The sequence below is a fragment of the Sinohyriopsis cumingii genome, chromosome 3, assembly GCF_028554795.1.
Source record: "Sinohyriopsis cumingii isolate HCF-2022 chromosome 3, ASM2855479v2, whole genome shotgun sequence".
Taxonomy (NCBI): domain Eukaryota; kingdom Metazoa; phylum Mollusca; class Bivalvia; order Unionida; family Unionidae; genus Sinohyriopsis; species Sinohyriopsis cumingii.
Genome location: NC_142963.1, coordinates 88,028,121 through 88,055,075, shown reverse-complemented (window position 1 = coordinate 88,055,075; position 26,955 = coordinate 88,028,121). Strand labels below are relative to the sequence as shown.

The window sequence follows — 26,955 nt, the reverse complement described above, 5'->3', positions numbered from 1 at the left end:
GATATAACATTATCCAACAGCGCTGAGTGTTTTTTATCGATATAAAATGAATCCGTTGCAACTCTCACTGCGGCAACGGGGAATCTATTGATCATCGACAACAAATTTATGGATACATAAGCCAGCATCGAAGATCTCAAATGTGTGTACTGAGATGATTCTCCGTCGATATAACTAAAAACAGTCCCTAGTTTTTCCCCGTTTGACAGAAACACATCTTCGCGGTTACAGAACATGTTGTTCGTGGCTGCATCAGCGACAATAAGATCCAATTCAGTCTTGTCCATGATTAATCGACTGTGATGTTGTTTATGATCATACGCTCCACCTTGAGTGAATTTCCCTATTATTCTTCGTCCTAGATCTTTTGCTGTGCTTTCATCATTTCTGAGTTTGCTTTTAAGTACTTCAGGAGCTTTCTTGATGATAGCGTCGATAGAAGTTTCTGGATATTCTCGTGACCAATCTTCGATGACTTCTTCTAACGTAACCGGCGTTGGAGTTGGCAACCAAACTTCGGTTTGACGACAATAACATATAATCGCTTCGCTGACCGTCAGCGACAACAGTATTCGACTGTCAAGCATGTATCGCAATAACACTATCGGTGCCCATCGCTTCTCAACGAAATGTCTGCCAAACCAAACATAACACACAGGATGTAAATCCTTAGCGAATTTAAACGACGACACACAAGCAAATCCGGTCAAGTCAAAATCGGGTAAAACACCGTTGACAGCTACTCTTGTCATGGTATTGCCAGCGTGGCCAAACCGTTTAAAATATTCGCTGCATTCTCCACGCCCAAGGAAACTTCCTGGATAACACGCCGTCATGTCCACGGATATCATACCGCGGTGATCATACTGAGTATTCCACAAACCGCCGTGTCCGTATTCGACACAGCTCTGCTGGATATCAGCAAGAAAACTTTTCGGAGTTGGTCTCCATGAATTTCGTTCCCGGGCTACATGCGCGACAACACCCGGGACAGTAAAACAGTGTGTCAGTAACGTATCAGTGTTGCCAGCATGATATTTTTCTGCGAGTTTTTTCATTTCCTGCTGTAACGCCGTTGTTCTGTATATTTCCCCGTTGGGTCTCACAAACTGATCATATTCTCCATCTTCGCTACTTCTGAATAACCACACAGACACTGGATCGGTTTTACTTATCTGATAAATAAAATCAAACATGCTCCCAGAATTGCTTTGCGAATAATACTTCACAACACGGTCTTGCGGAAATATCCTAACCGAGTCAGTCCAGGCGTGACTGTTATGATCGATAATAGTTATTGGTGTTCCACGGGAATTGTATTTACACTCATACAATACCTCACCGGTTAACGATGAAACCGTTATAGGAAATTTTAGTAATCGCTCTAGCTCAGCAACATCATTTATTGACGCTCCTTTATCCGCTACTCGTGTCGCCCACGCTGTTATTTTAGTTTGTCTTAGCGGTGTTAGGCCGTTTCCTCGCATTGCATTTTTAAAATGTTCCATTACTCGCTCAGCTACACAATTCAACACCGACACCTTCATCGGTTTGAGTTTATCAACGCGTGGTTTCTTCATCGGATAAATTCCATAAATGACTGCGGTCACAGGATACGCTCTGGAATAATATGGTATATCAATCCCAACAAGTACTCCCGGTTTTGAGTCTTTACTTAACAGAACGGTTTTTCCGCCCCTTCTGGCATCAAGAACAGGGTCTAGTTTGTCTCTGATAATCCACGTTCCCTCGCCGACTCCAACAATAAATTTTATCTGTACGAAATATCTTCTATCGTCGAGATACCCAATTATGTTACGCGCGATTGTATCGTTCATGGTAGCATCAATGATACGGTCACGAGAAATGCCTTGCATTTCCCGAGAAACGCTCGCGTTTCCGAGGATAATTTTATACGAAGACCACGTGTGTGCGGCACCATCACGACGAAACTCTTCTTTGGCATTCTTGATAACACCAATTACCTCTGCTAACTCTCTTCGTCGTGGATCAGCGGTTAACCGGTCAAGATCGAATCTAGAACCTGATATGGGTTTTATTCTGGATAGTCTTTCAAAACCCATTATTATAATTAAGACAAATATTTAAATAGACAAATATATTATATGATGAACCAATGCAAGTGGATCAAACTAAATTCATCAGCGCCGTGTAGCAAACCCTGCAGAGGCGAATACTGTGGACAACATGCTCAACAGGTCCGCGGTGGGAGTCTAGGACCGATACCGTGTATCAGATGCGGCATTGGAGTACGAGGAAAAACGCAATTATGTTCAGCGTGTGGGGGAAAACGCTATCGAGAACTAAAACGGTATTATGATAAAAAAAATCCAGACTGTGATAACGCTCTCTCGGAGCGTGATTATATAAATAAGTTTTCAGACAAATTATGAATTAGACAAATGATTTGCTTATAGTATAATGAATCAAGAATTCGTCCGACATCCAACTATTCCAAATTATGAGGCAAACCGAGATGGCATAGTACGACACTGCACGCGAAGACGACCAGTTGGTGGAGTTGATAATGGTGGTTATTCAAGATTTACTGCCACGTGCGGAAAGAGGTATTTATGTCATCGTTTTATTTACGAATGTTTCTTTGGAGTGATCCCTAAGGGTTTTGTCATTGATCACATTAACGGTAACATACTTGATAACTCTATAAACAATCTTCGCGTGGTCACTCAGAGCAAGAACTGCCTACTGGGTAACACAGGGCGTTGTAAAACAGTTGCAAGAAGAGCTATTAAATCTATAAACGCAATTACAGGTGAAGAAATTGTATTCCAGTCAATAAACGCCGCCGGTAGGTATTTCGGTATTTGTCCACCTTCTGTACAGCATGTCGCAGATGGGATCTACAAAACAGCATTTTCAAAGAAGCTCAAACAGAAGATTTCATTCTGTTATATAACTCTTATCGTTGACACAAACGACGATAACTCCTCCGAGAGTGTGTAACGCTTTGCAGAGTTGTCGTTGCTGGTCAGAGGATTTGCTCCCCCTAAGAAAGCCACCTTGATAAAATATTTTATCGAGTTCATAACATGTAATCATTTATTTACCGTAGAATATATATTTTTTTACAAACAATATCCTCGTTTTACTGAATATATCCGACTGTTTTGCTCTTCTGTGCTTGTTATATGACCGCGCTTAAGAAAACATACAATTAAAATATTTTAAACAAGTCCCGCCCACTGCTAGAGCGAATTTCCAACTCGCAAGTAACAGTTGGGTTATATACGAAATCGCTCCCTAAGACCTTTGGGTCGATCGAAAGTCAGCACGCGCAAGCAAAACCATAAATTTAATCCGCCAATGGCGGGTGTCTTTTGTGCACCATCCAATGGTCGATTCAATGGATGGTTTTGCTCTGCTGCTGACCGTAGAAAATGACCCACCTGTGTATGTTTGTGTCGTCATAGGATAAGGTCTTAGGATAAGTTAGGATAAGATTACATGTTCATTGTGCCTTTACTTGCTGTCATACTCGAATCAGAGGTAAAGGTTGTCTGTTCTGTACCGTCTCTTAGGATAAGATTACATGTTCATTGTACCTTTGCTTGCTGTGATACTCGAATCAGAGGTAAAGGTTGTTTGTGTTGTCAAATAAATGTTTGCCGGGCCTGCTAGAGAACTCGATCCTAGAAGCCAGGGCTGTCTCGTCTTGTAAATAAATGTGCCTCTGAGTCACTTGGCAGTCAGAGGGGTCCGTCCTTAGGATAAGTTACGTGTTATATGTTTGTCCTTGTCAATTCACTAAACACGTCTTCTTGAGCCTATAGAACGTTATTTGACGATCTAGAGGCTCTTGCAGGGGATAAAGTGTTTGGTGTTACATGTTGTATTGTCATGTCGGAAGCAGTCCTCGTGGGGTTCTAGAACGTTATTTGACGATCTAGGCCCTTGCAGGGGATAAATGTTTCCGACTGTCTCGTTTTGTTTTGGAAAGCTAGCGTTTCTCATGCAAAGTGTTTGTATTAAAAATATAAAAATATATAATAATATGAATCACGAAAATATAAATACCATACTTGTTGAAATTAAAGAATTACAACAGCGAGGTTTTAATATTTTACTAGACACTGAAACAATTATGTCAGATTTTGAATCCTTGAATGAGCTATCACGCTTGGGGAAGAACAATCTCCCTGCTCGTTATAGGTTCATTAAGGGTTTGCAAGATCGTGTTTACAGATCACTTGCCGGGATAACTGAAAATCAGGTATCTGAATTTATTCCACTGTGCCGTGCAGTTGAGAAGATTCGTCTTGGATTGTCACAAGAGTATGAGACTCGAAAATTAATTAACACTAGGGTGAGACGGTTAAAAGGTTATATAAAGAATCTAGACATGGAAATGCCTTGCATTTCTGACAAAAATACTAGTGTTTCTGACTACGAGGCCGACAAGGAAGTATAAACCGCATAGCGTGTGACTCACAGCACAAAGTGAAAGTAGAACCTGAGAACGCTAGCGCCCCCCCCCCGCTTGGAGTGTAAAGCACATTTCCACGGGTAAAAAAAAAAGTGTATTATTTTTTTTGCCCTTGGAAACTCAAAGAGTTTCTCAAGTGAAGGGCGCTTTCAGATTTTCAGGATTTGCTTAAGCGTTTCAACATCAATACAGGAATGAGAATAGTTCATAATCTGTTCTCGTTGACACCAAACTATGATCATATGATTTTGCTGTAGCTCTGTTAATTGTGACGGAGTTAACAAGAAGTCTTCGTCACCATACACGTCAATAACTATTTTAACGGGGAAATACTGTTCTGGGAATGTCTGTATTTGAAATGCGGTTTTTATTGCCTCGTAAAGAATTTGCTTATCATGAATATGAACTCGTGCATGAATGTACTCGGGTTGATACATTATACACAACCGTTTTTTTTTAAATGCGTGCTAGCACTTTCAACGATAACTTATGCTGGTTTTGATAGGGTATTTGCACGATAAAATGACGAAAATGGATCAGTGCAGAAAAAAAACTATTATAAATATTATGGATCCCTTGACTTAGGACTTCACCAGTAAGTTTATACTAACAGTCTCGTCACGCAGGTCCAACAAATTCCCCCTCTGGTCGGTGAGTTTGAAATTTATCGTTGACAACCACGGGTTATGACACCGTAGATAGACCGGATTGATTGGTTCTTGCACAATCAGAAAACCAGGGGGGTCTCTTGGTGTGAACGTATACAGGATAAACCCCTGTTGTGCCGTCGTAGTATCTGATGCGCTGTAACTGCCATCGATGACGTCACATACAAGATTGACCGCAATAACATCTGTGATATTTACGATCCCGGGTGAGATGTGTCTGCCATCGGATGCTGTACTGTTGTCGTGCTTGAGAATAACAGGTTGTGGTTTTATTCGTTCGTACGCGGCAAGAATATCTTCGAAAGATTGATCGATGAGATCAGAGACTGATTTTCTCAGCTCGGGCACGTTATATCCAGGAAATTTAAAATCTGAAATATCATTCACTTGAATACCATATTTAATTGCAAAATCTGCTCTGGCTATCTGTCTATAATTATCATCGATATAGTCTTTAAGATCCAGTAAAGCCTGAATTATTCTTAGATTTATAGTTTCCATGGCCGATGCGAGTTTGTTTAGTTTTTCTATGGTTGTGATAATATTATCACGCGGACTTGTTAAATCAGAAATATAATCTTGGAAATATACTCGCAGGAGTTGTAGCTGTTGTTTATGTACTAGATTGATCGGAATAAATAATTCAGATTCTATATCATCTAGACGGTAAACACGGAGCTCCTGCCCCCCCTTAACACGTGGAGCTTCTATACTCCAAGTATCGGGCATTAAAGTACTTTTTCTTGCTAGTAATTGATCTGCAAGGAGTAAATAATAATTGTACTCGAGGTCGTGTAGTGCTTCTTTATAGGTCATAAAATCCGATTTTTCAGGTTTTGGTGGACGAGGTTTAACCTCGGGGGCCTTTGGCCATCCTAATAATGTTCGGATTGAGCTGTTATAAATATCCACGGCGTATCCTGGCGTTGAGATTTCAATGACCGCAGACAGCGTTGGTTCATGAGCTGTTATAGATATTTTGGCTTCCTTGCCGGTGATTCGTTTTATTTGGCGTTGTATCTCATTATTGATTTCTTCGATCTGATAACTCCCAGTGGGAAGTGTAATTGTATTCCAGTCAAGTTCACCCTGTTCGCCGGAGTCGGCTTTGCTTTTCCCGAACACGAATGAATTATTTGGCTGCAGACCACCAAATGATGCCGACCTAACATTGGGCCAGCTGTGATACACACTGAGCTTTGCTAACGCGATTTCACTCACTGGAATTGGAGTTCGAAAATTAATACCGAATTCTGGTGTCGTCGAGGACACTGAGATCATTGTGGTCCTTACCGGTGTTGTGTTTGTGACTATTTGTTGAAGCAGTTCTATTGACATTATTTATTTGTTTAGTTTTCAAATAGTCATTGTACGCATCTGACATTAGTTTGAATTCAGAATCTGATATCGTAGCGTCGCTACTTTGCACGTCTAACGATGATGATATCAGCGATGATAATTTCTGATATGCGGTCGTGGCTGTATTTAATTTTGTCGTGTAATCGTGTAATTTTGTGTTAGCACATGATGATATTTTTTTTGCTATGATGCCGAAAACTCCAGCTGTTGTTGTGGCCGCGGAAACACAGATCGTGGCGGCGACTGCTGCAGTTACCGGAGTGACCGCTGATAGTATTGCTCCGGCAGATGCAACAACGGCAGATACTGAATAAACCATAATATCCAGCACTGTTATGCGGCGCTTGTATTTTTTTACTTTTTGACTAGTTACTTCGATGACAGTTTTTAACTCAGATTGCCACTCACGGACTTGATTGTATCGATATTGTTGAGCATCTGGCGTCGTTGACATTATTCAATTACGCGGTAACCAATTGAGGCGTTGCAGCGACGAATTCCAAACAAAACCAGTAAGATGTTGCTGTTAAACTATCGTCCTCGGCTTCAAGCATAAATGTTTCCTCGGTTCCGCTGTTTAGTATTACAGTGCAAACCCCGGAATACTTATCGGTGGAATGTCTCCAAGGATATGTTGTGAAGATTTCAAATTTAGCGGCTGAAAACACAGACAACCTGTAAACACCGGTGGCTGTTGCTGTATATTTGATAGTGTTATTTTGTCGTGACCATGTTGCGAATCCCGATGATACCGTGAATACGATGTTGGTGATATGCCCCGGAGTAACTCCAGTGGGAACTTTAATCAAACTGGTTTTGTTAACGATATCAGGAATACCCGATACGATATCCTGCTGTGTTTGTTTGATCGTGTTAATGTCGGTCTTTACATCAGCGAGTTTTACATCGACGACTGGAGGAGTCCCAAAGAACTTATCCACGACCTCATCAGTTTTTACGAAGTTTCTTCGAAATCTTGTAAACGCGCCCACGTGAACATCATGCTCTGCACGCAGCGTATTTAGTTTACCGTTGACGATGTCCACGTATTGTTTGTTTGACGCATCCTGGTCGGATTCGGGATTCGCTAACGCGGTTATTTTGTTGCCGCTCATGCTGAGTTCGCCTGTCATCGTGTCACCGGCTTTTTTCACACATTTATCAACACCTTTATCAATACTGTCTTTGATGCTTGCGATTGATATATTCGAGTCCTTGATCCGGCCGCCATCACTAAATGCAACGAAGTTATCCTTGGTAGCTCCAAGAACTCTGCGAATTATATCATTCCACTTAATGTTGCTCGTTCTTAGTTTTCCTTGCCTGTCTTGGAAAATAGCAACTTCATCTGGGTCAACTCCAGCTATATTCAAAAGATTATCGACTTCATCTTTGGTCGCATATTTTGAGAGATCAGCATCTGTGCTTGGTTTACCTCCTCGTGTGAAAGGTCTTCCGTAAATATCCACCATTATTCTTATTGCTGTTTTTCAAATGCTAGCATTTCTCGATGCGGTATATTCATACACTACTTTATGAGGAGGAGTTGCTGGATTTCTTGAGATTGCATCAAGAACATTTAAAACCTCCCTCCCACAAATGGGCGGATCAATTAATGTTTGTGTTGGTAACGTCGACTGCCACACTGGAACATTAGAAAATCTGCTGACATACTTGAGAAACTCAACTGGCGGTGCTAAACCGTACGAATCAAAATAGATAATTCCACGTGGATCGATCGCGTAAGCAACCCAGTGAGTTCCCGGACCATCTTTGTTGTCGAGATTGATAATGCCAGTTTCTGGATTATTCGGTCGTTGCGGTAATTGATCTCGCATAAATACGCCTCTGAAATGTTTTACACGCAATTTTTTAACAGCATCGAGTAAATCAAAATTGCTCAACGGCGTTAGAATTTTTTTGGATACCATGATGGTGGAGTTCCTGGTAGTCTTAGACCGCGTCCCTTTTTTTTCTTGTATCCTTTTCCCGTTGCCTTTTTTAGTGCCATTCCAGCTGCAGTTCCAACTGCACCGAGTGCTGCGGCTTTTGCTACGGCTGGTGCTGCCGCGGCAATCAACGCCGGTATTGCTGCGAGAAGAGGAAATATTCCACCGGTTTTAGTCATGTCCTTGATAGCTGCAGCAGAGAAATCAAGTCGGACACCGGTTTTTGCTGTTAGTGCCTTATTAAAATGTTTAAGCTGAGTATTAGTCAACGACAATTTGTTTGGACCACCAGTAATCTGATCTCGTTTTAGTGTTATTGATGTCCCGCACGTGCTTGCGTTCTTTGATTGCAATTTCTTCGTTTGACCGGAAGTCAAGGTGACATTAACATGACTGTATGACATTATATCCTAAGTTTGATTTTAATTGCGTTACATATTCTCGATTGGAGCGTCGATGACCCTCATTCGTCCGCCAACACCTTCAAGCAGCATTGCTTTATCGGAGAGTATGACAGCAATCGCTCTGTAACCACCAGCAGGAACACCTACACGAGCTCGGAAATGTAGGTCGACAACAGATTGTTTAACCAGATCAAGATGTTCCAGCGAAAAGTAATAAATCGGATATAAACTCATAAAGTCTCGCTGTGATATTTGCAGGCCAGTGTCTACATTAAGGTCGCGCCCCATAAATGACATCAGACGATGATACGCGCGTGCTACACGATGATGTTCGAAATCTATTAATATATCCTCAGATGGCTCCTGATGCCCATTTATTCTCAACGAAACTTCAGAAACTCCAAGTGTATCAAATACCATTGGATTTCTTTCCTGGCTATCTGTTCTAGCACGGTATTGAAATGCAATGAAAATATGTCGTGGTGCTGATACTCCTTGTTGCGATGATATATGCCATGTAAACAACCCACCATTATCACCCTGAATAACGTCTGTGGTTGTTGTTTTCCAGGATAGCAGTGATTTACCGCCCGTGTCCATGAAAGACAACAGTCGTTGTTCTTCGGTGATTGACGGAGACAACACTGGCATCCACAACCACAGTTTAGTTAGTATTACCTGACCAGGGGCAACAGCAGCATCTCGCCAGATAGCGTCATTATCATCAGGTTTTCGCACAAGTACAACTGTGTGTTTGGCACCGAATATGACCTTGTGGACATCTCTGCAGAATCCAAAGATGTGAGACAATGGAATCACACCTGAGAACTCTTCATCTCCACTTAACATCGATCTACGTGTTGCAAAACCCAAATTAAAATTTTCGTTCATCGATGCAACTGCGTCACCGGCATTATTCATTGTTACATTCCTGTTCTCGGGGCTGTCGGTTATATCCTTTGCAAACATCATTGATGGTCCGGCTGATCTGGTGTAATCATCCGAGTATCTCGCCAACCCGAGAATTGTTGTGGCAACGTCGACGTTATCATGAATTGTTTCAATTTCTTTTCCATCTATCATGTAAATAGCGGATTTAAATAACGCCATGATGCCGTTGTTAACAAATCCAACTCGGTCGCCGATTCCGTAGTTAGTGTTATCATTCTTTAAAAGCCTACCTTCAACTTCGATGAAGGCCTCAGCGGGCAAGAAGTATCTACTTGTATCCTGGACCTGTAGTTCAATTCTTCCGCGTTGGTTAGGATCACGTGCTTCATAAGAATAATATTGAAAATCACGTACAGAATCATCTTTAAGTACTGGTTTGGACATATCAAACGCGTCATTGGATTTTCGTGCAAACATTATTATTATTTGTGATGATCTAATTAAAATGTTATCGTCACCGGAAACCACTACCAGCTATCAAATTAGCAGTTACACTATCTTGCAACGCTTTGGAGGTAATTCCTGCTGTTGCGATCTCAGCTAATTTCTGATTTACGGCCTTATTTACTACGCTACTAACATTTGCCGGCATAGCTTCAGTGGATGGTAGTTTTACTGGCACCAACCTCTCGACTGGGTTTTTTTTTCGTATCAGCTGTGCTAGTCGATCCTTGATTGATTGAAATGCTTTCCCGGCAAGACTACCAACAGTGCCAATGGCTTTATCCTTGACAACATCAGCGGCTTTCATCGCGAATTGTTTTGCTAACGGTCCAGCTTTCGGAGCGATTCTTGTGACTAAATCCCTAACAACATCACCGACTCCATCTCCGTAAACAACCTCGTATACTGGTAATCGTGAGTTTACTACTCTGACACTTCTTGGTCTGCGAAAAGAATCGTGTAGTATCATTTTATTTAATTATTGTTTATCTAACTGAATTTGCTAGCAAATTTAATTATTAGTCGCTGTGGTAACCGTCTGCGAGTTCATCAATGAGCCCCCGGTAGATGCTGATATCCATGATGCCACGCTGAAATAGTCTCTGACAGATATCTGCGGCTTCATTTATAATTTCCGGAGAATTGTTTCCGGCACGTCTTCCTCCGATGAGAACTTCCAACCGTGATACATCATCGATGATATTATTAGGGCAGGCAATAAAACCGGATCCTAAACCCTCCCCTGTTGATGGTACAATTCTTGGGGATAAAATGTCTTGAGGCAAACTTTCAGAAGATGTTGTTAAGCTAATTATCGGCGACCTAGTTTGTTTGAATTTTTGGCCCCGCGGACTTCCTTCAGATGCAGCCTCGTATTCACCTAACGGAGTTAGGTCAGGATCTATTGCTCTTCGCCGTGAAGGATATTGTTGTCGTTCTGTGTGTTGCAACGGTGATTTTTCTTCTTGAGGTTGCGATGGTGGAATTTCAAGTTTACGTATAGCATCTACAAGTCTATCGTATTTTGTATCGTCCCTGCTGATTTGTTTTTTATTTTCACGTATACGATACGAATATTTGATAAAATTATCATCTGTCATAGAACCGTGTTCTGGGTTTAAAGACACATCTCTTCTAATCAATCCTAACAGTATTGTCTCAGGTAATTTCTCTTCTGGTACATTTTTAAGAAGTTCAATATAATCCGGCGTAAATCTTTTGGCGGGGTCAGTAATTCTCCCTGTTACTCGCTTACCAGCAGGTACTGACACAACAACTTCATCGGGTGGAGGCGGGGGTTTAAGTCCAGCTGAAATATCCTGTAAAATTTTCCTTTGCTCTATTAAAGCCTCTTTGGTAACAGCTGCGGATTTTTCAGTAGCTTTGGTCACGGGTTTAAATAATTCCTCCGTAGTCTCTGCAAAGCCTTCCCGTGCTTGCTGTCTTAGTTGTAATTTTTGTCTGACACTATCACGGACAGGAAGAAATTTCTGAATTGCTTCGAGACGTTCTCGAGCTAATCTAGTCGTATGTGCTTCTCCAATATTTGCCATTATTTATTTGTCAATGATTTAATTCCGCTAACATAAAAATGTTTTTCCTTGGAAACTCATTTCGTAGAGCAGCAGAGGGGGGGGGGGGGCTGGACCGACCGACCGTGTCAATGATGACCCGCGGGGGAATAGTTTCAGATTTATTGAAGTAAACCAAGAACGTCAGCGCGCGGATGTTATTGCATTTCCCCGGTCGTCGAAGAGTCTCTCCGAGAGAAATTATTCGACGTTCAGGGATATTTTTTTTTTATTCTGTGGTCGTCATGGAAAGGTTTATCGTCGAAATAAGTAAACCGAAACTGTTTTTGTCTATTCAGTACTATTTTAGTTTCGGTCTGTTCACCCCCTCTGCTGCTATTACACAAAAAGAGGTAACCATCAGCCTTTTTTCAACTTTGGACTTACCAGTGCCTTTCTGATGCTTATATTTAACACAGTCTGCGATCATATCAAATAGGTTTTTACTCAATGTTTACACTCCATTTGTCTTTTTTATTATTATTAAAATTAGGATTAATAACTTCAACGTGACAGATCTGGATAACGACGCACCTGCAGTTCTATCAGACACGTTTTTGCTCGCTGTTTATACTACCTTTATTAACTTTTTTTTAAAATTTTGTTTTTCTTCAGTGTGAATAACTTCAACGTGACAGATCCGGATAACGACGCACCTGCAGTTATATTCCATAGCTTTTTGCTCTATGTTTACTCTCAGTGTTTTTTTCTTTTGGGCGAATAACTTCAACTTGACAGATCCGGATAACGACGACTCAGCAATCATATTCGATATCTTTTTGCTCGATGTTTACACTTAATTTTTTTTCTTTCTTTAGGGTGAATAACTTAAACCTGAACAGCCCGGGTTGTTGTTCTTGTTGTTGTAGGGTTTAACGCCATTGTTCAGCACAAGATAGGCTATACATGGCGGCCAGTATTAATGGTGGAGGAAGAACCCGGGGAAAACCCCCAAGATAACCATCGACCCACGAGAAGCTACTAGCAAGCTTTCTCACATACCCACATTGGCCGAACCCGAGACTTGAAACTATCCGGTTAACAATGCACATGCATTTACAGCTTATATAAACGGAAACATCTCAATTTCGCTTTAATAACAGCTTATACGGCTTTATTACCGTATATGATAAAAGGGTATACAACCTAAACTTGTAATATTAACTGATAAAATCATCAAATAAACCACATTCATTGAATGTGAGGGTGACTCCAATCCAGGGGAGTATTTTCAATCAAATTGCCTTGAACAAAATGTCAGTTAAGAACAAATATACAAGAAAGTCGAATAAATAAACGATTGTGAACTTTATTTACCGTCCTTACTCGCTTATAAGTCAGAACCAGTTGCAAAATGCATAGATCCAGACCTGGTGTCCTCTAATGCGTCGGCTGATTTGGGCATATGCAGTTTGGAAGGACCAAAGGCCCTGATCTGTCGGCACATAATGTACGTGCAGTACGAGTCTATGTTGTGTAATTTGGAGCTGACTTATAAGTGAGTGCATTGCAGTACTAATATTGATGATACAACCATGTTTCATAGCTGATATAAAAGGAATCTCCCATATCCCAGATCAGGGGTCGGCAACCTATATTACATAGCGTGCCACTTTTTCCGGATTAATTACAAAATGAACGATCGCGTGTAACCAGTAAAAGAGTAACACTGTTAAAATCACGATTTTTTGACTGCCTTTCCCGTGCCGCACAAAAGCTTATGACGTGCCACCCAGTGTCACGCGTGACGATGGTTGCCGACCCCTGTCCCAGACGAGTTGTGGTCATTAGTGATGGATGAAAACATCAACCTTGGATAGGAAAATGCCAACACCAGAGTCGTATACCAAGTAACGTTTAATTGTTGTTGTTGTTGTTGTTGGGTTTAGTGCCATTTTTCAGCACACGATAGGCTATACATGGCGGCCAGTATTAATGGTGGAGGAAGAACCCGGGAAAACCTCGGAAAGAACCACCGACCCACGAGAAGCTACTGGCAAGCCTTCTCACATATCCACATTAGCCGAATCGGAGACTCGAACCCACGCAGACAGAGGTGAGATGCCAGTGATCCGTAACGAAGAGCGCGTTAGACCACTCGGCCACTCGGGGCCCCAGTAACGTTTAATACTAGCTTATATAAGACAAATCCAACTGCGAACTGTAGAGACTCATATCTGCTGTCGCATAATGCACTGGCAGCTCTTGGTCTATGCAGTTTTTTAGGAGTAAAACATAGAACAAACAAGACAGACCATAATCTGCCGTCACATAATGGGTCGGCAGGTTAGAGTCGATGTAGCCTGCAATATGACTCGACTTATAAACTAGTATAATCTGCAACAATTATTTATCAGACCAGTTGTCAACAAGACATGTTCATTTTCTTTTTTTGTTCCTCCGAATATGCAACATTTTTTAAACTGAGTAGGCAAAATTGGAATTATCGCAGAAAACAATTCTTTTGATACCGAGAAGTTAGTTTCTTTAACACATTAATTCCTTCGCGTAAACCAGTACACCCGCTTTCTCTACTGTAAGTCCACGTCAATACCACACCAACCATCATCTTCTTCGTATTATTATTATTATTATTATTATTATTTATCATGCACACAGAAGATGTGGGTTTGATGTCCTCATCGAATTTGCTTGTGTGTTTCAGTTTTTACATTAAATTAGTATTTACTGTATAGTTCAAAGGTCTTAAACACGCGGCACGCAGACCTCATGCGGCCGGCCAAGCCGTTTTATGTGGCCGGCAAATTGATTGGCGTCAGAAGGTGTCATGAGAGATAACAAAGGTGGTGCGGCCATCGAAAAGGGTCACATGAAAATGCTCTCATGCGGCCCTCAGGACGGTTTGAGTTTGAGACCCCTGGTACAGTTCAATGACACCATTCAGGGTCCCTTTAAAATACTGAACCCTAAATTAATTTGTCTTTTCATACTTGATCAACAAAATGCATATACCTGATGGTTTCTTACATGTTTACGTGTTTTCAGTTTTCATTTTCCCTGAAATGGCGTGACTCTGAATGCATTCGTCATGGCTTTTTATATTTACGTCAGCAACCTCACATTGTATTTTCATAGCTCCTCTGCATGTTGTTGTTGTTGTTGTTGTAGGGTTTAACGCCATTTTTCAGCACAAGATAGGCCATATATGGCGGCCAGTATAACTGGTGGAGGAAGAACCCTGGAAAACCCAGGAAAGAACCACCGACCCACGAGAATCCTCTGCATGTGATACATATATATATATATATATATATATATATATATATATATATATATATATATATATATATATATATATATCCTATTGTCAAATTTTCTTTTTGAAAAAATTCTTGCTCCATCTCCTTGCATCGATCCATCCATCTAACCGTCCTTCTGAATATCCGACTCTCTCATCATCCTTCCTTTATTTCTTTTTTCCTTCCAAGCTCTGATCCTTCATTAGCATTTCGAAATTCAAACCTATTCATCGACTACAACGCACATTCAGTTTTCATTGTTAAAATCATGCACCAAACACGTCAATTCTGTACCATTGCGTTTGTCTTTGATGCGTGCAGTTAAAAGTAAGCATCAAGCGGTAGCTTATTATTAGAACTGTCGTAAGGGACGAACGATACGAGGGGCAGGGGCTTTTCGTGGGTCGTGTTCTTTTATTCTGTATTTTACTTACGACGACCCCTCCCCCTGCCGTTTCGTCCAGCGCAAACCTGTGATGGTCCTGCTTATTATATATGCAACCTTGTTGATTGTTGACTTAATTTGTTTAGTGATGATTTGTATTTGCGAAAGGGCACAACTTACTCGTTTTAACGAGTTCTATTCAGCTATGTCTTCATTGGTTCTGACCAAATTTGCTCCAGCATATCTTAAAGCTTACCTATACTTGAGATATTGAATTTAACGAACTTAGATCTATCTTGAGATAATAGTATTATTCGAATTTAGATCTAGACTTGAGATGTTGTATTGACTGAACTTAGATCTAGACTTATGATATTGTATTGGTCGAACTTAGGTCTAGACTGCAGATATTGTATTCATTGAACTTAGGTCAGACTTAAATCCCGTTTAATCATATAATAGGATTAATTTTTATTTTTAAAGATTTCCAAAATGTATGCGGCCACAACCATTCACTCGTCCTTCATTCCTACACTACACTTCTTTTAAGCTCCACCCCTTCATTGTGATCTCTTTATCTCTTTGTGAATTCTTTATAATTTTCATCCTCACTTTTTTGTAACCAGTTGTATGAATAAGTCAACCGGTGTTGATAATATTTCACCTAAAATTCAAAATTTTGATAAACTAGTTTTGTTAGCTAAGTCCAGTTATAAACCGTGTAAACATAACAACTGATACAACTCATTGCCAAAACCATTAAAATTAGCAACAGTAATCTTAGTGTACAATAAAAATTATCCGTTAGATTTACAGAGTTATCGCCCAGTATGAAGTTTGTTATCGGTGTAAAAACCGAACTAGTGAGCATCTGAATGTTTATTTTATCAACATCTTTAATCCATTTCTGTCAGTTTTCAGGACTGGATACAAGTGCCAATCGTGATTGCTGTCACTAAAGCATGGCAAAGGGCATAGACGAGGATCATGATGTCGCACTGAGATTTAAGGTGAATAACTCGTACAACGTATTTGTATAGTATTTTATGAGTTCTCTCCCATATAATTTTCATTGCGAAAATCTAGAACGGTTAAATTATCGTACGGTATTTACAATTAGTAGGTAGGCTGGTAGGCTTCCGTCAGTCTTATGAGACCGTGGATCTGCAGCGATGGATGCTGACATCTGTTTGGCATGATCTATTATGTATACAAAGTCTAATGCGAGAATGGCATACTTGTTGCACCTGTGGGCTCTAGTTTGTTTATTTCCTTGGTGCTGGGCCTTTCGACGTATCCTTTTTGTTCTACTCTCTGCCTAAGATCGCTCTCGTACTTTGTGAGTCCCTATGTACCTCATTTTGCCACGCACGCATATCTTTTCCCAAGTGTCTGTTCTAATGTCAAGTGCCTTTAAATCACGCCTAGATGTATCTTTATAGCGAGGTGAGGTCTTCCATCGGTATTTTCCCCCTTTCCAGCTCACCATATAGCAGGTCCTTTTGAATGCAGTAGAACTCCTGCATCGTCAGCAAATAGGAAGTCCCTATATACACTCCACTTGCACTTTCGTCTTCGCCCTAGGTCTGGAAAGGTTGGAAAGCTTCCCGTTTGATCTAGTGCGAAGGTAGATATCTTCTGTGGCGGGTCCAAAAGTGTACTTAAGCAGGATGGAGAAGAAAATAGCGAACAGCATCGGGGCAAGGACACAGCCCTGCTTCACGCCATTTCTGACGCTGAATTCTTCCGAGCTGGAGCCATGAAACATAATGGCTCCCTTCATGTCTTCGTGAAAGGATTTCACAATACTGAGACAACCAGTTTTTGCAGTAATTTGAAGAGCCCCTCCCTGTTAACAAGGTCGAAGGCCTTGGTGAGATCAGTCAGGCGACATAGAGTGGTTTTCCCTGCTCACTGTATTTTTCTTTCAGCTGTCTGATTGAAAATACCATATCGGTTGGTGGATCTCTTGACTCTAAACTCGCACTGTGACTCTGGGTAGACTCGTTCTGTAAGTACTTGGATCCTCTTCAGTACAACTTTAGGAAGAGCTTTCCCACGATGCTCAGAAGAGTATAGCCACGGTATTTGTTACAGTCACTTCTGTCACATATATTCTTACAGAGGGTGACAGTAAGGGCATCTTTTTTGTCTTATGGTACGGAGCCTTCTTTCCAGCAATGGCAGAAGAGTTTGTGCAGTTTTATGAGGAAGGGTTTCCCAGACACATTTGATGACTTCCGCTGGTTTGCCATCCTTTCCGGATGCCTTTCAAGGGGCAAGTTCTTGACTGAGTTCCTCGAGTGTTGTTACAGTCACTCCTGTCACATATATTCTTGCAGAGGGTGACAGTAAGGGCATCTTTTTTGTCTTATGGTACGGAGCCTTCTTTCCAGCAATGGCAGAAGAGTTTGTGCAGTTTTATGAGGAAGGGTTTCCCAGACACATCTGATGACTTCCGCTGGTTTGCCATCCTTTCCGGATGCCTTTCAAGGGGCAAGTTCTTGACTGAGTTCCTCGAGTGTTGTTACAGTCACTCCTGTCACATATATTCTTGCAGAGGGTGACAGTAAGGGCATCTTTTTTGTCTTATGGTACGGAGCCTTCTTTCCAGCAATGGCAGAAGAGTTTGTGCAGTTTTATGAGGAAGGGTTTCCCAGACACATTTGATGACTTCCGCTGGTTTGCCATCCTTTCCGGATGCCTTTCAAGGGGCAAGTTCTTGACTGAGTTCCTCGAGTGTTGTTACAGTCACTCCTGTCACATATATTCTTGCAGAGGGTGACAGTAAGGGCATCTTTTTTGTCTTATGGTACGGAGCCTTCTTTCCAGCAATGGCAGAAGAGTTTGTGCAGTTTTATGAGGAAGGGTTTCCCAGACACATTTGATGACTTCCGCTGGTTTGCCATCCTTTCCAGGTGCCTTTCAAGGGGCAAGTTCCTCCAGAACTTGACTGAGTTCCTCGAGTGTTGGATCACTGTCAAGCTATTCCGTGGTTGGTAAGTACTCTACAATTATAAGGGCATCCTGACTGACCTTGTTTTCTCTTTAATAGAGCTCTGAATTACGCTCCAATCAACATTCCAGCTGCTTCGGGCTGTCTGTTATCATCTTGCCTGTGACATTCTTCAGTGAGGCAGTCTTCTTTTGTGTGAGTCCAATAAGCCGCTTTGATACCATCATTAATGTCGCCGATATCGGCAGTGGTATGAATCCGCGAGCAGAGTTGAAGCCAGAAATTATTCGCACAACGCCGTTCAATTCCCTAGACTTTGTTACGGACTGTCCTGAGGGCTTTGCATGTTCTTCTCAGTTGGTGAGGTTTAGTAGGCAGCAAAAGCCTGTCATTTATCTTCGATAGCAGACAGCATTTGTTATGAATGAGCATCAAACCAGTCATTTGACTTTCCCCGCTTTTCGCCAATGGCTGTAATTTCAGCGGTGTGAATAGTGTCCCTGAGACATTCCCAATTTATAGCGGTATTTGAAAAATGTAAGGAAATATAGATGTTTAGGCCGATACATTGGTTATTGTAGGAGTAGTCACACTACCACCTCTACTACTCTTGCTACTACTACGACTACTGTCTCGCAAATGTGCAGTAAAATGTTTACGGGCATCTTAGTACAGAGGAGTCTCGTCAAGGATGATCAAATGCTTTGCACTCTGTACCGTATATGCTAAGTAAGCGTCGAGAGAAAATTGTATCCGGTACCCGGACAAATTGTAAAAGCGAGGAAAGCTCTTAATTTTTATCCATGAAAGGATTGATGTACGGGGAATGTACCACTTTGGATGGTAGAAAGTTCTTCCAACTGGCTACCCATCCCCCCGAAATTCAGGTCTCATGTTCTCAGAGCAGCACACTAGTCCAGTATGGCGGGCCACTTAGATATGACAAAAACAACCGATAGTATCTTGGTTAAATTTTACTGGCATGGCTTCTATAGAGACGTAGCACAATTTTGTCGATCGTGCAACGTTTTCAAGACGACAGTGTCGAAGGGTGAGATATTCAAAGTACCATTAGGCCAAATGCATTTAATATATACCCCATTTAAAAGGGAGGCCGTGGATACGTTGGGACCTATATTTCATATTACGGATCGGAAACCCGATATATCATTGCTCAAGTAGATAATGAAACTAGATATCAGGAAGCCATAACATTACCATCAGTTGAAACGAACATGTGGCTGATGCACCTGTTGAAATGTTCAGCAGGGTGGGTGGGTCTGAGTAGGCTCACACGGATTGTGGGACTTGATTTACTTCAAACTTATGATAGAAATTAGTAGGTTGTTATCAATTAAGCAGTTGCACACAGTACCGTATCACACCATATACAATGGAATGTGAGAGAAATTTAATGGGACGTTAAAACAAATGCTTTGTCAAGTGTGTGTGAAGAAATCACGAGATTGGGGCTGATCTTTGAACAATATTTTGTTCCCGTATGTCGAGGTACCACATGAAAGTTTGGGATTTTCATCGCTTTATTTTCTATACGGCAGGACGGTTCGTGGTCCTAAGCGGATTGTGCGCAAACTATGGTCTGGTAATCTCGCGTAAGAGGAAGTTAAAACAAACTACAACAATACGTCGTGGACTTAGCGAGAGATTAGAAAGTAAGTGAAGGATGGCACACGACGACCTCGCGAAGTCGGGACTCAAGTACGCGAAGTAGGAAATTTGACGAAGGTTATCGAGTGTAGGCGTCTCTCCCTACTAGTAGGAACAAGTTATTAGTCCAATGGAAAGGACTCTATAAAGTCGAAAAGGTAAAAGGCGAAATGGACTACATAATAGAAATGGAAGACAGGCATACTGTTTCATGCCAATATGTTTAAACGATACGTGGAAAAGTCTAATCAAATCGATGAAAAAGGGTCAATGAACGTAGCATGTAACAGAAGACGAATGAAGCGACGAACCGAAACAAGACCCCAGTACAGGAACTCCCACAGAGGGCAAGAGAAAAGATATGGTTAGCTTGTGTCTAGACTTACTTGAAGGTCCGCGTCGTCAAATCACAGCTATTATCAGTAAGTATCCAGATGTATTTACAGACTGGCCAGGTCGTCCTGGATTGAAAAGCATGAAATTAAAAATAATCCAGTACCATCTAATGCAAGGGACGCAATCGACGAAGGAGTAAGTGAAATGCTAGACCTGGAGAGATGACCCTCAAATTCCCCGTATTCGTCCCCTGTGGCATTGGTCAGAAGAAAGCTGGAAGAAACTGTTTTTAGTATAAAGTATCATCGATTGAAATAAAGTCGCAGCGTTTGATGTTGTATCAATGCCATATATGAAGGGCATGTTTTAAAAATCGGAAAGGCACCAATATATTTCAATGTTGGATCTCACCAAGGATATTGGCAAGTGCGCATCGCTGATAATCTCCGCGCATTAACGGCACTCACGACCCCTAAAGGTCAATACCAGTTTAAAGTCATGCCTTTCGTTTTGGTCAAAGCTGTTACGTCGTGTGTTCGTCTTCTGTACAAATTACTGAAAGGTAAGAAGAACGTAGTTTCGTTGACGATATTATTGTATGCAACGCATATATAGAAAGAGCATAGTACGGTATTAATCAACCTGTTAGTCAAACTCCGCAAGGCTATTCTCTCACCGAGACCTAACAAGTGTCATATAGCATATTATTCTAACTTGGAATGGTGAGGCCATATAGTAAGCGGGTTGCCGTAGTTAAAACTCCACCACACAAAACTGAAGCGATCGGAGATACTGTTAAACTAGAAACCAAGAAACAAATTCGATCGTTCCTCAGATTAATAGGGCTGTATAGGAAATACGTTCCAAATTTCGTCGCTATAGCTAGTCCATTGAAGGACTTAACGAAGAAAGGGTAAACCAATAAAGTTTCCTGAGGTGCACGACATAAAAGAATTGTTAACGCTCTTACAGCAAAGTCGATCAGTGCACCAATCCTAAAGTTGCCAGAGTGAACCAGATCATTTGTTATGAGAAAGAACTGATGCATCCGACACTGAATTAGGGGTAGTTTTGCTACAGGAGCATGAGGGGGTAAAGTTACCGTTATTTACTCTAATTGGAAATTGTTGCGTCGAGAGAAAAACTACTCCGTGATCGAAAAGGAGTGTTTGGACTGGTGTGGGAACAGGAAAATTGCACACGTACACGAAGATAATTTAGCCTTGAAACGGACCACCAAACCCTCGTGCACTTAAAGAAAGCGACAATAGACAGTGCTATATTAATGTGTTAGGCACTGGATTTTAAGCCATATCGTATCCGGATGGAGGAAGTTCGCGGGTAGGAGAAATGAAGGGCCATTTATTTGAACAAAGCGTGATTTGCGGATCCTCTTTATACCACGGTGTTCTGGTAATGTAAATGATACGTTTCATTCTATATTGTTTCGATCACATTTTGTGATTTTCTAGAAGTGTTTTCACTTTTTTAAGGGGTGGGGGTGGAGTATTGTCACTGAATTATGCATAGCAAATAAAATGTTTATGCACTGTCTACGAGTGAAAACTGATTCATGTTTTGTTCCGCGTACCTGAGGATATTTATTTTATCTTTAAACGCAGTTGCCCGAGCGAAGTACCTGCACTGTAAAACCCAATTACCTCAAGTTCACTGTGCGTGGATTTGACTGAAACCAGGGAACGTATAACCCAGAATTATCGATGTATAGTCACAATACGAGTTTTTCATGAAGCTGTCCACATCACGAAAGACTTTATGAATAAAACGAAAAGCATGTATGTCTAAATATCTTAAAGCGGGCTCTTCCAACTAAACCAAACATTGATTGTGTGTTGACAAATACATAAACTAATAACCTTTACGGAAGCAATCTTCAGTTGTTTAAGTATGTGAAACATACAGTTGCACTGTTTTCTCCTATCGGTTTTATGTGATAGAATTGTTTCATGTATTGGACGTTTTGGGAAATATGTCATATAACGTCATGCTATTATATACACTGTAGTCTGTTCCAAGTTAGCCATTTTTATCACTGAAAAGACAAATTGAATTCAGTCATACGTTGCATAGATGAAAGAACCGGTAATATCAGAGTTCTTTTAATCTAGTGTGATTATTGTTGTTGGACACAAGAAATGGAGACAACAATCTGTTCCCGTTTATGCTCAGAACATTTCGCAACTAAAAGTGGACCAACTAAAGAGCATCCCTTACCGTCAGTGTTCGACCGTGCCAGATTGACGAAAGTACTCCCTCCCCACCCACACACATAAGAGATATAAAGTCACAGATGTAATTTTTGTATGTTACATACTTTTAAATAATATTGATTATGGTTAAACACGGCTGTTTTTTGTAATTTGTATGATATGAGTGTTTCTCACTTGACGAGTATTTACAAACCGAGATATCTACTTTTGTTATTACGTTCAACCCACCCGCCTTCGGCTAAAGTGGGTATGTGAGAAAGCTTGCCAGTAGCTTCTCGTGGATTTGTGGTTCTTTCTGGGGTTCTCCCGGGTTCTTCCTCCACCATTAATACTGGCCGCCATATATAGCCTATCGTGTGCTGAAAAATGGCGTTAAACCCTACAACAAAAACAACAATATCAACCCACCCGCCCACCCCAATGAAAACATAAAAGGGAAAGAGAATATTTTCAAGTAAATCTTTCGTTTTCTTGTTCGCATTTGACAAATATCGACAGTCAAAAGTTGTATTTATTCTGAACAGGCATTTCTTTTGGAGAGAGAGAGAGAGATTAATTCATTTGGGTACCATCTTCACTACATATCTCAAATCGTCTTCCCCAAACTGCGAAGTTTACATATTATCCTCTAATACTGAAAATTCAACCGTTACCAAGGCTCAAAGCATTCATAATATCTCGACTTCCACTGAAAAAGGATCGTTTAATTTCTTACAAAAATTTCTTAGAGTCCTAAAATCTTATGAATTCAACTTCATTTCCAATAATATGAATTGATGGTGCCCTATTCAATTATACTTTCATATTTTCTACTATCTAGATCGCCAATGAAAATATCGGGATTGCCAGAATTGTATGCAGAAGAAGATAAAATCACAATTTGAGGAGCGATTAAAAAAAATTCAAAAAAAGATTGGTGAATCGGAGTATGATGGGAGCTATAAAAACTACAAGGGTAGGATACATGTAAAGTAATACCACAAGAATTATATTAAATTAAAATATAAAAAGACAGATGAAATATTAATTTTTCAGATGAAATTACTCACTTCTGCAGATGCCTTAATTTTAGGTAGAACAGCTATCCATATCGACACTATCCAGGTAATTTTTACTCCACCTGAGATTCATGATGTTCCTCGTATTGTTTGAAATGAGAAATCGCTCTGCTCTCATGGTTAACGTAACTAAATACAATACGTTTGGAAAGGACGAATTCGTAAGAGGCGATAGCCAAGCCCGGCCCAAGGGCAAGGCGTACGAGGCAACCGCCTTGGGCTCGGCGCTTTCAGGAAATCAACTCCACAATGCAGTGTTTTTGCTGGGGGGAACCGGTCATCGCTTGCTGCCTTGGGCCTAGCACATCCTAGGGCCAAGCCTGACGATATCAGTTATCTTCCTGCACAGCGTCTTGGGGACACACATTACTAATGATATGGAAAACTGGGAACCAGCCTGGAAATGGGTGCCATAAAATAGAGTATATATGGGTTTGACTGACCATGATTGGTTAATAATGTAAGTTATGTTTTACGATAAAGAAACTTTTGACAGCTTATCCTAGTTGCAAGTGAAAAAAAAATAGAGACATTGTTTTATTGATTGAATTTCAGTCCTTTAACAGTCTTGAGTTTGGAACACTCATTACTAAAATTAGCGGGGCCCCGAGTGGCCGAGTGGTTTAAAACGCTCTCCGTTACGGATTATTGCCATCTCACCTCTGTCTGCGTGGGTTCGAGTCTCGGATTCGGCCAATGTAGGTATGTAAGAAAGCTTGCCAGTAGCTTCTCGTGGGTCGGTGTTTCTTTCCGGGGTTTTCCCTGGTTCTTCCTCCACCATTAATACTGGCCGCCATGTATGGCCTATCGTGTGCTGGAAAATGGCGTTAAACCACACAACACACACCAACTAAAATTAGCACATGACTCTTTGGTGCGGAATTGAAAGCACATGTTTCAAACACGTGCGGCTCATATCCTTTTCTTCTACACAGAAGCTGACATCCAGGTTTCATCTATACTGATGAATAGGTTTGATCATGAGCACTCCAAAAATTTAAGTTATTGATTTTTTAATATCTTGGTGTTTACATAGGTTTACTGTGGGAACTGAATTAGTACCGCGAGCCCTTGGTTACCTATCAGATGTAGTAAATACCTAGAACCAGAGAGTGCTTCAAGGGAGATAACAAAGTTTCCGAAAGCTCAACAGTGCGCAACATTCTAATAGATACATTGTAGGCCTTATGAGCACGAGTATGGTGCCATATCCATTAATCGCCCAATGGCATTTTAAATGAACATCTCATACACGAAATTGCTTTCACTGTCTTTGCAAAGTTCAGCCCCAATCCGGCTCCCTACTACTGCTGCTGCTACTTTCTATGCTACATTCTTTGCAACCCGATATCTATAAATTACCCGTACGTGGTAAATAATTCTAATTGTAATACTTCTCATAGCATGCTATGTTTAAAGTATGAAACCATTCTTGTTAGTGATAGAATATTGAAAAATAAGACTTTAAAATTATGTACCATGTCATATATTATGGTTGGATGCAATATATGTCTGGTACGTTAAACAAAAAATTGTGTGAAAAATAGACAAAAGTAAAACTCAGTAAGAGAGAGAGAGAGAGAGAGAGAGAGAGAGAGAGAGAGAGTAGAATTACCCAGAAAGCTGCAATTTGTACTTGAGAGTGATCATTCAGCTGCATATTAGTTTTCATTAGTTTTACAATATTAACTGTGAAAATTGCGATATTGAAAAAAGTTAATAAGATCTTTTCAAATCCGCTTGTTCCGCGATATGCTTGTAAAACTGACATAAAGCAGCATGTTTTGAACTCTAAAACTGAGATTCGTCAAAATCCAAATTAACGATGTGTGACAGTCTACGATATTAAACCATTCGAAAATTCACATTTCTTTCCGACAAGAGACAACCTTATTCGCATGCGATGAAAAGGGTCGAGGTTGATAATACTGGATCTTCTCGTTATAATCAACCATTTGCAATTCACCACACTTCACAATTCTCAAATAATAACACTTCCTAGACTTGATCCTTCGCAATCTTCACAACACAATAATTCGTTACGCTTCAGAATTCGCTAATTGGCACTCTTCACACCCTCCTCTCGTCACACTTCACAAACCACTAACAGTCACACTTTATGATTCGCCATTCTCCTCCTATAACAATCCACCACTTGTCACAATCCAAATTCGACGACTCCTCCCATAATTATGTCAACAAAATGGGGTGGGGGGAGGGGGTTTGAAGAAGTTTGACAATTGTTGACATGGGGGAGGGGGGAGTTCAGATAAATTGACGTCAACAATGTTATTTTTTTTACAATAAATTTAATAAATCAAAAAATAGGAAATTAGTCGGTGCGTTGGTATGGCACAGACTCGCTCGCCCGTCAACAGCTCACCAGTTTAATCCTAAACCGGATGAGCTCTTGCCAAGGAAGTCATAGTCTTGCATCATCATATTTTGTTTTTATTCAATGTAGATTGTAGACTGTAGACAGATTTTTAAGGAAAGCTGTTACTAAATTCCAAGACTGCACTGAGCCATAGACATCTAAATAGTATAGCTATCCATGGACTTCTATTAAATAGCATCTATGTTATATGTATAGATGCTATATATATTGAAGTCCATGAGCTATCCCTCCAAGGATGGATAACTGAGCCTAGGAAACTTGAGAGCTTGACTATTATACAGTCATCTTTTACATAATACATAAAATAAATTATGTAGCCTACACAAGCATACAACTTCTTCAACCAGATGCAGTAACCTTAATGCCTTACAAATATTGTACACTTTGATAACAGATTCTTGTTCATTTCAGGCAAATGCCCTCCCCCCCCCCCCCCAATTTGTAAAATTTTATTAGGGGGGTCACTGAAAGTTTGACAGTTGTTGACATGGGGGGAGGGGGGTAAAAAATTGCCTAAAAATTGTTGACATAATTAATGGACGTCCCCTCTAAGACAGTCTTGGACTCTCAGACTCTACAATCTACGATACCTTACGACTGCAGACGACATCTTCAAAACCTACAGTCCACGACTCCTCAAGATCCATATTATTTTTAGCATAAATGCAATAGTAATACCCCTAAAAAAAGCATGAAAGAAAGAAATAAATGACGCTCGTCATAACCTACAATCCACGATATGCTACATTTCTAATAATTTTCACCATAAATGCTGCCTGTCACGATTTACTCGCGCCAAAATTTCCTTTCATTTGAATTCTGCGGAATTTACAAGGTGGTAGACTGCCTTGA

General features: G+C 40.7%; 1 protein-coding gene across 1 annotated transcript in view; it reads right to left on the bottom strand.

Moving 5' to 3' along the window:
• The window catches only part of LOC149803255 (uncharacterized), a 32,139-nt gene extending 5,389 nt beyond the window's left edge, over positions 1-26,750 (bottom strand). The window contains exon 1 of the mRNA XM_089953909.1: positions 26,694-26,750. Within this exon, the coding sequence (XP_089810035.1) occupies positions 26,694-26,750 (57 nt within the window). The remainder of the gene's footprint in view (positions 1-26,693) is intronic.
• Positions 26,751-26,955: the final 205 nt, after the last annotated feature.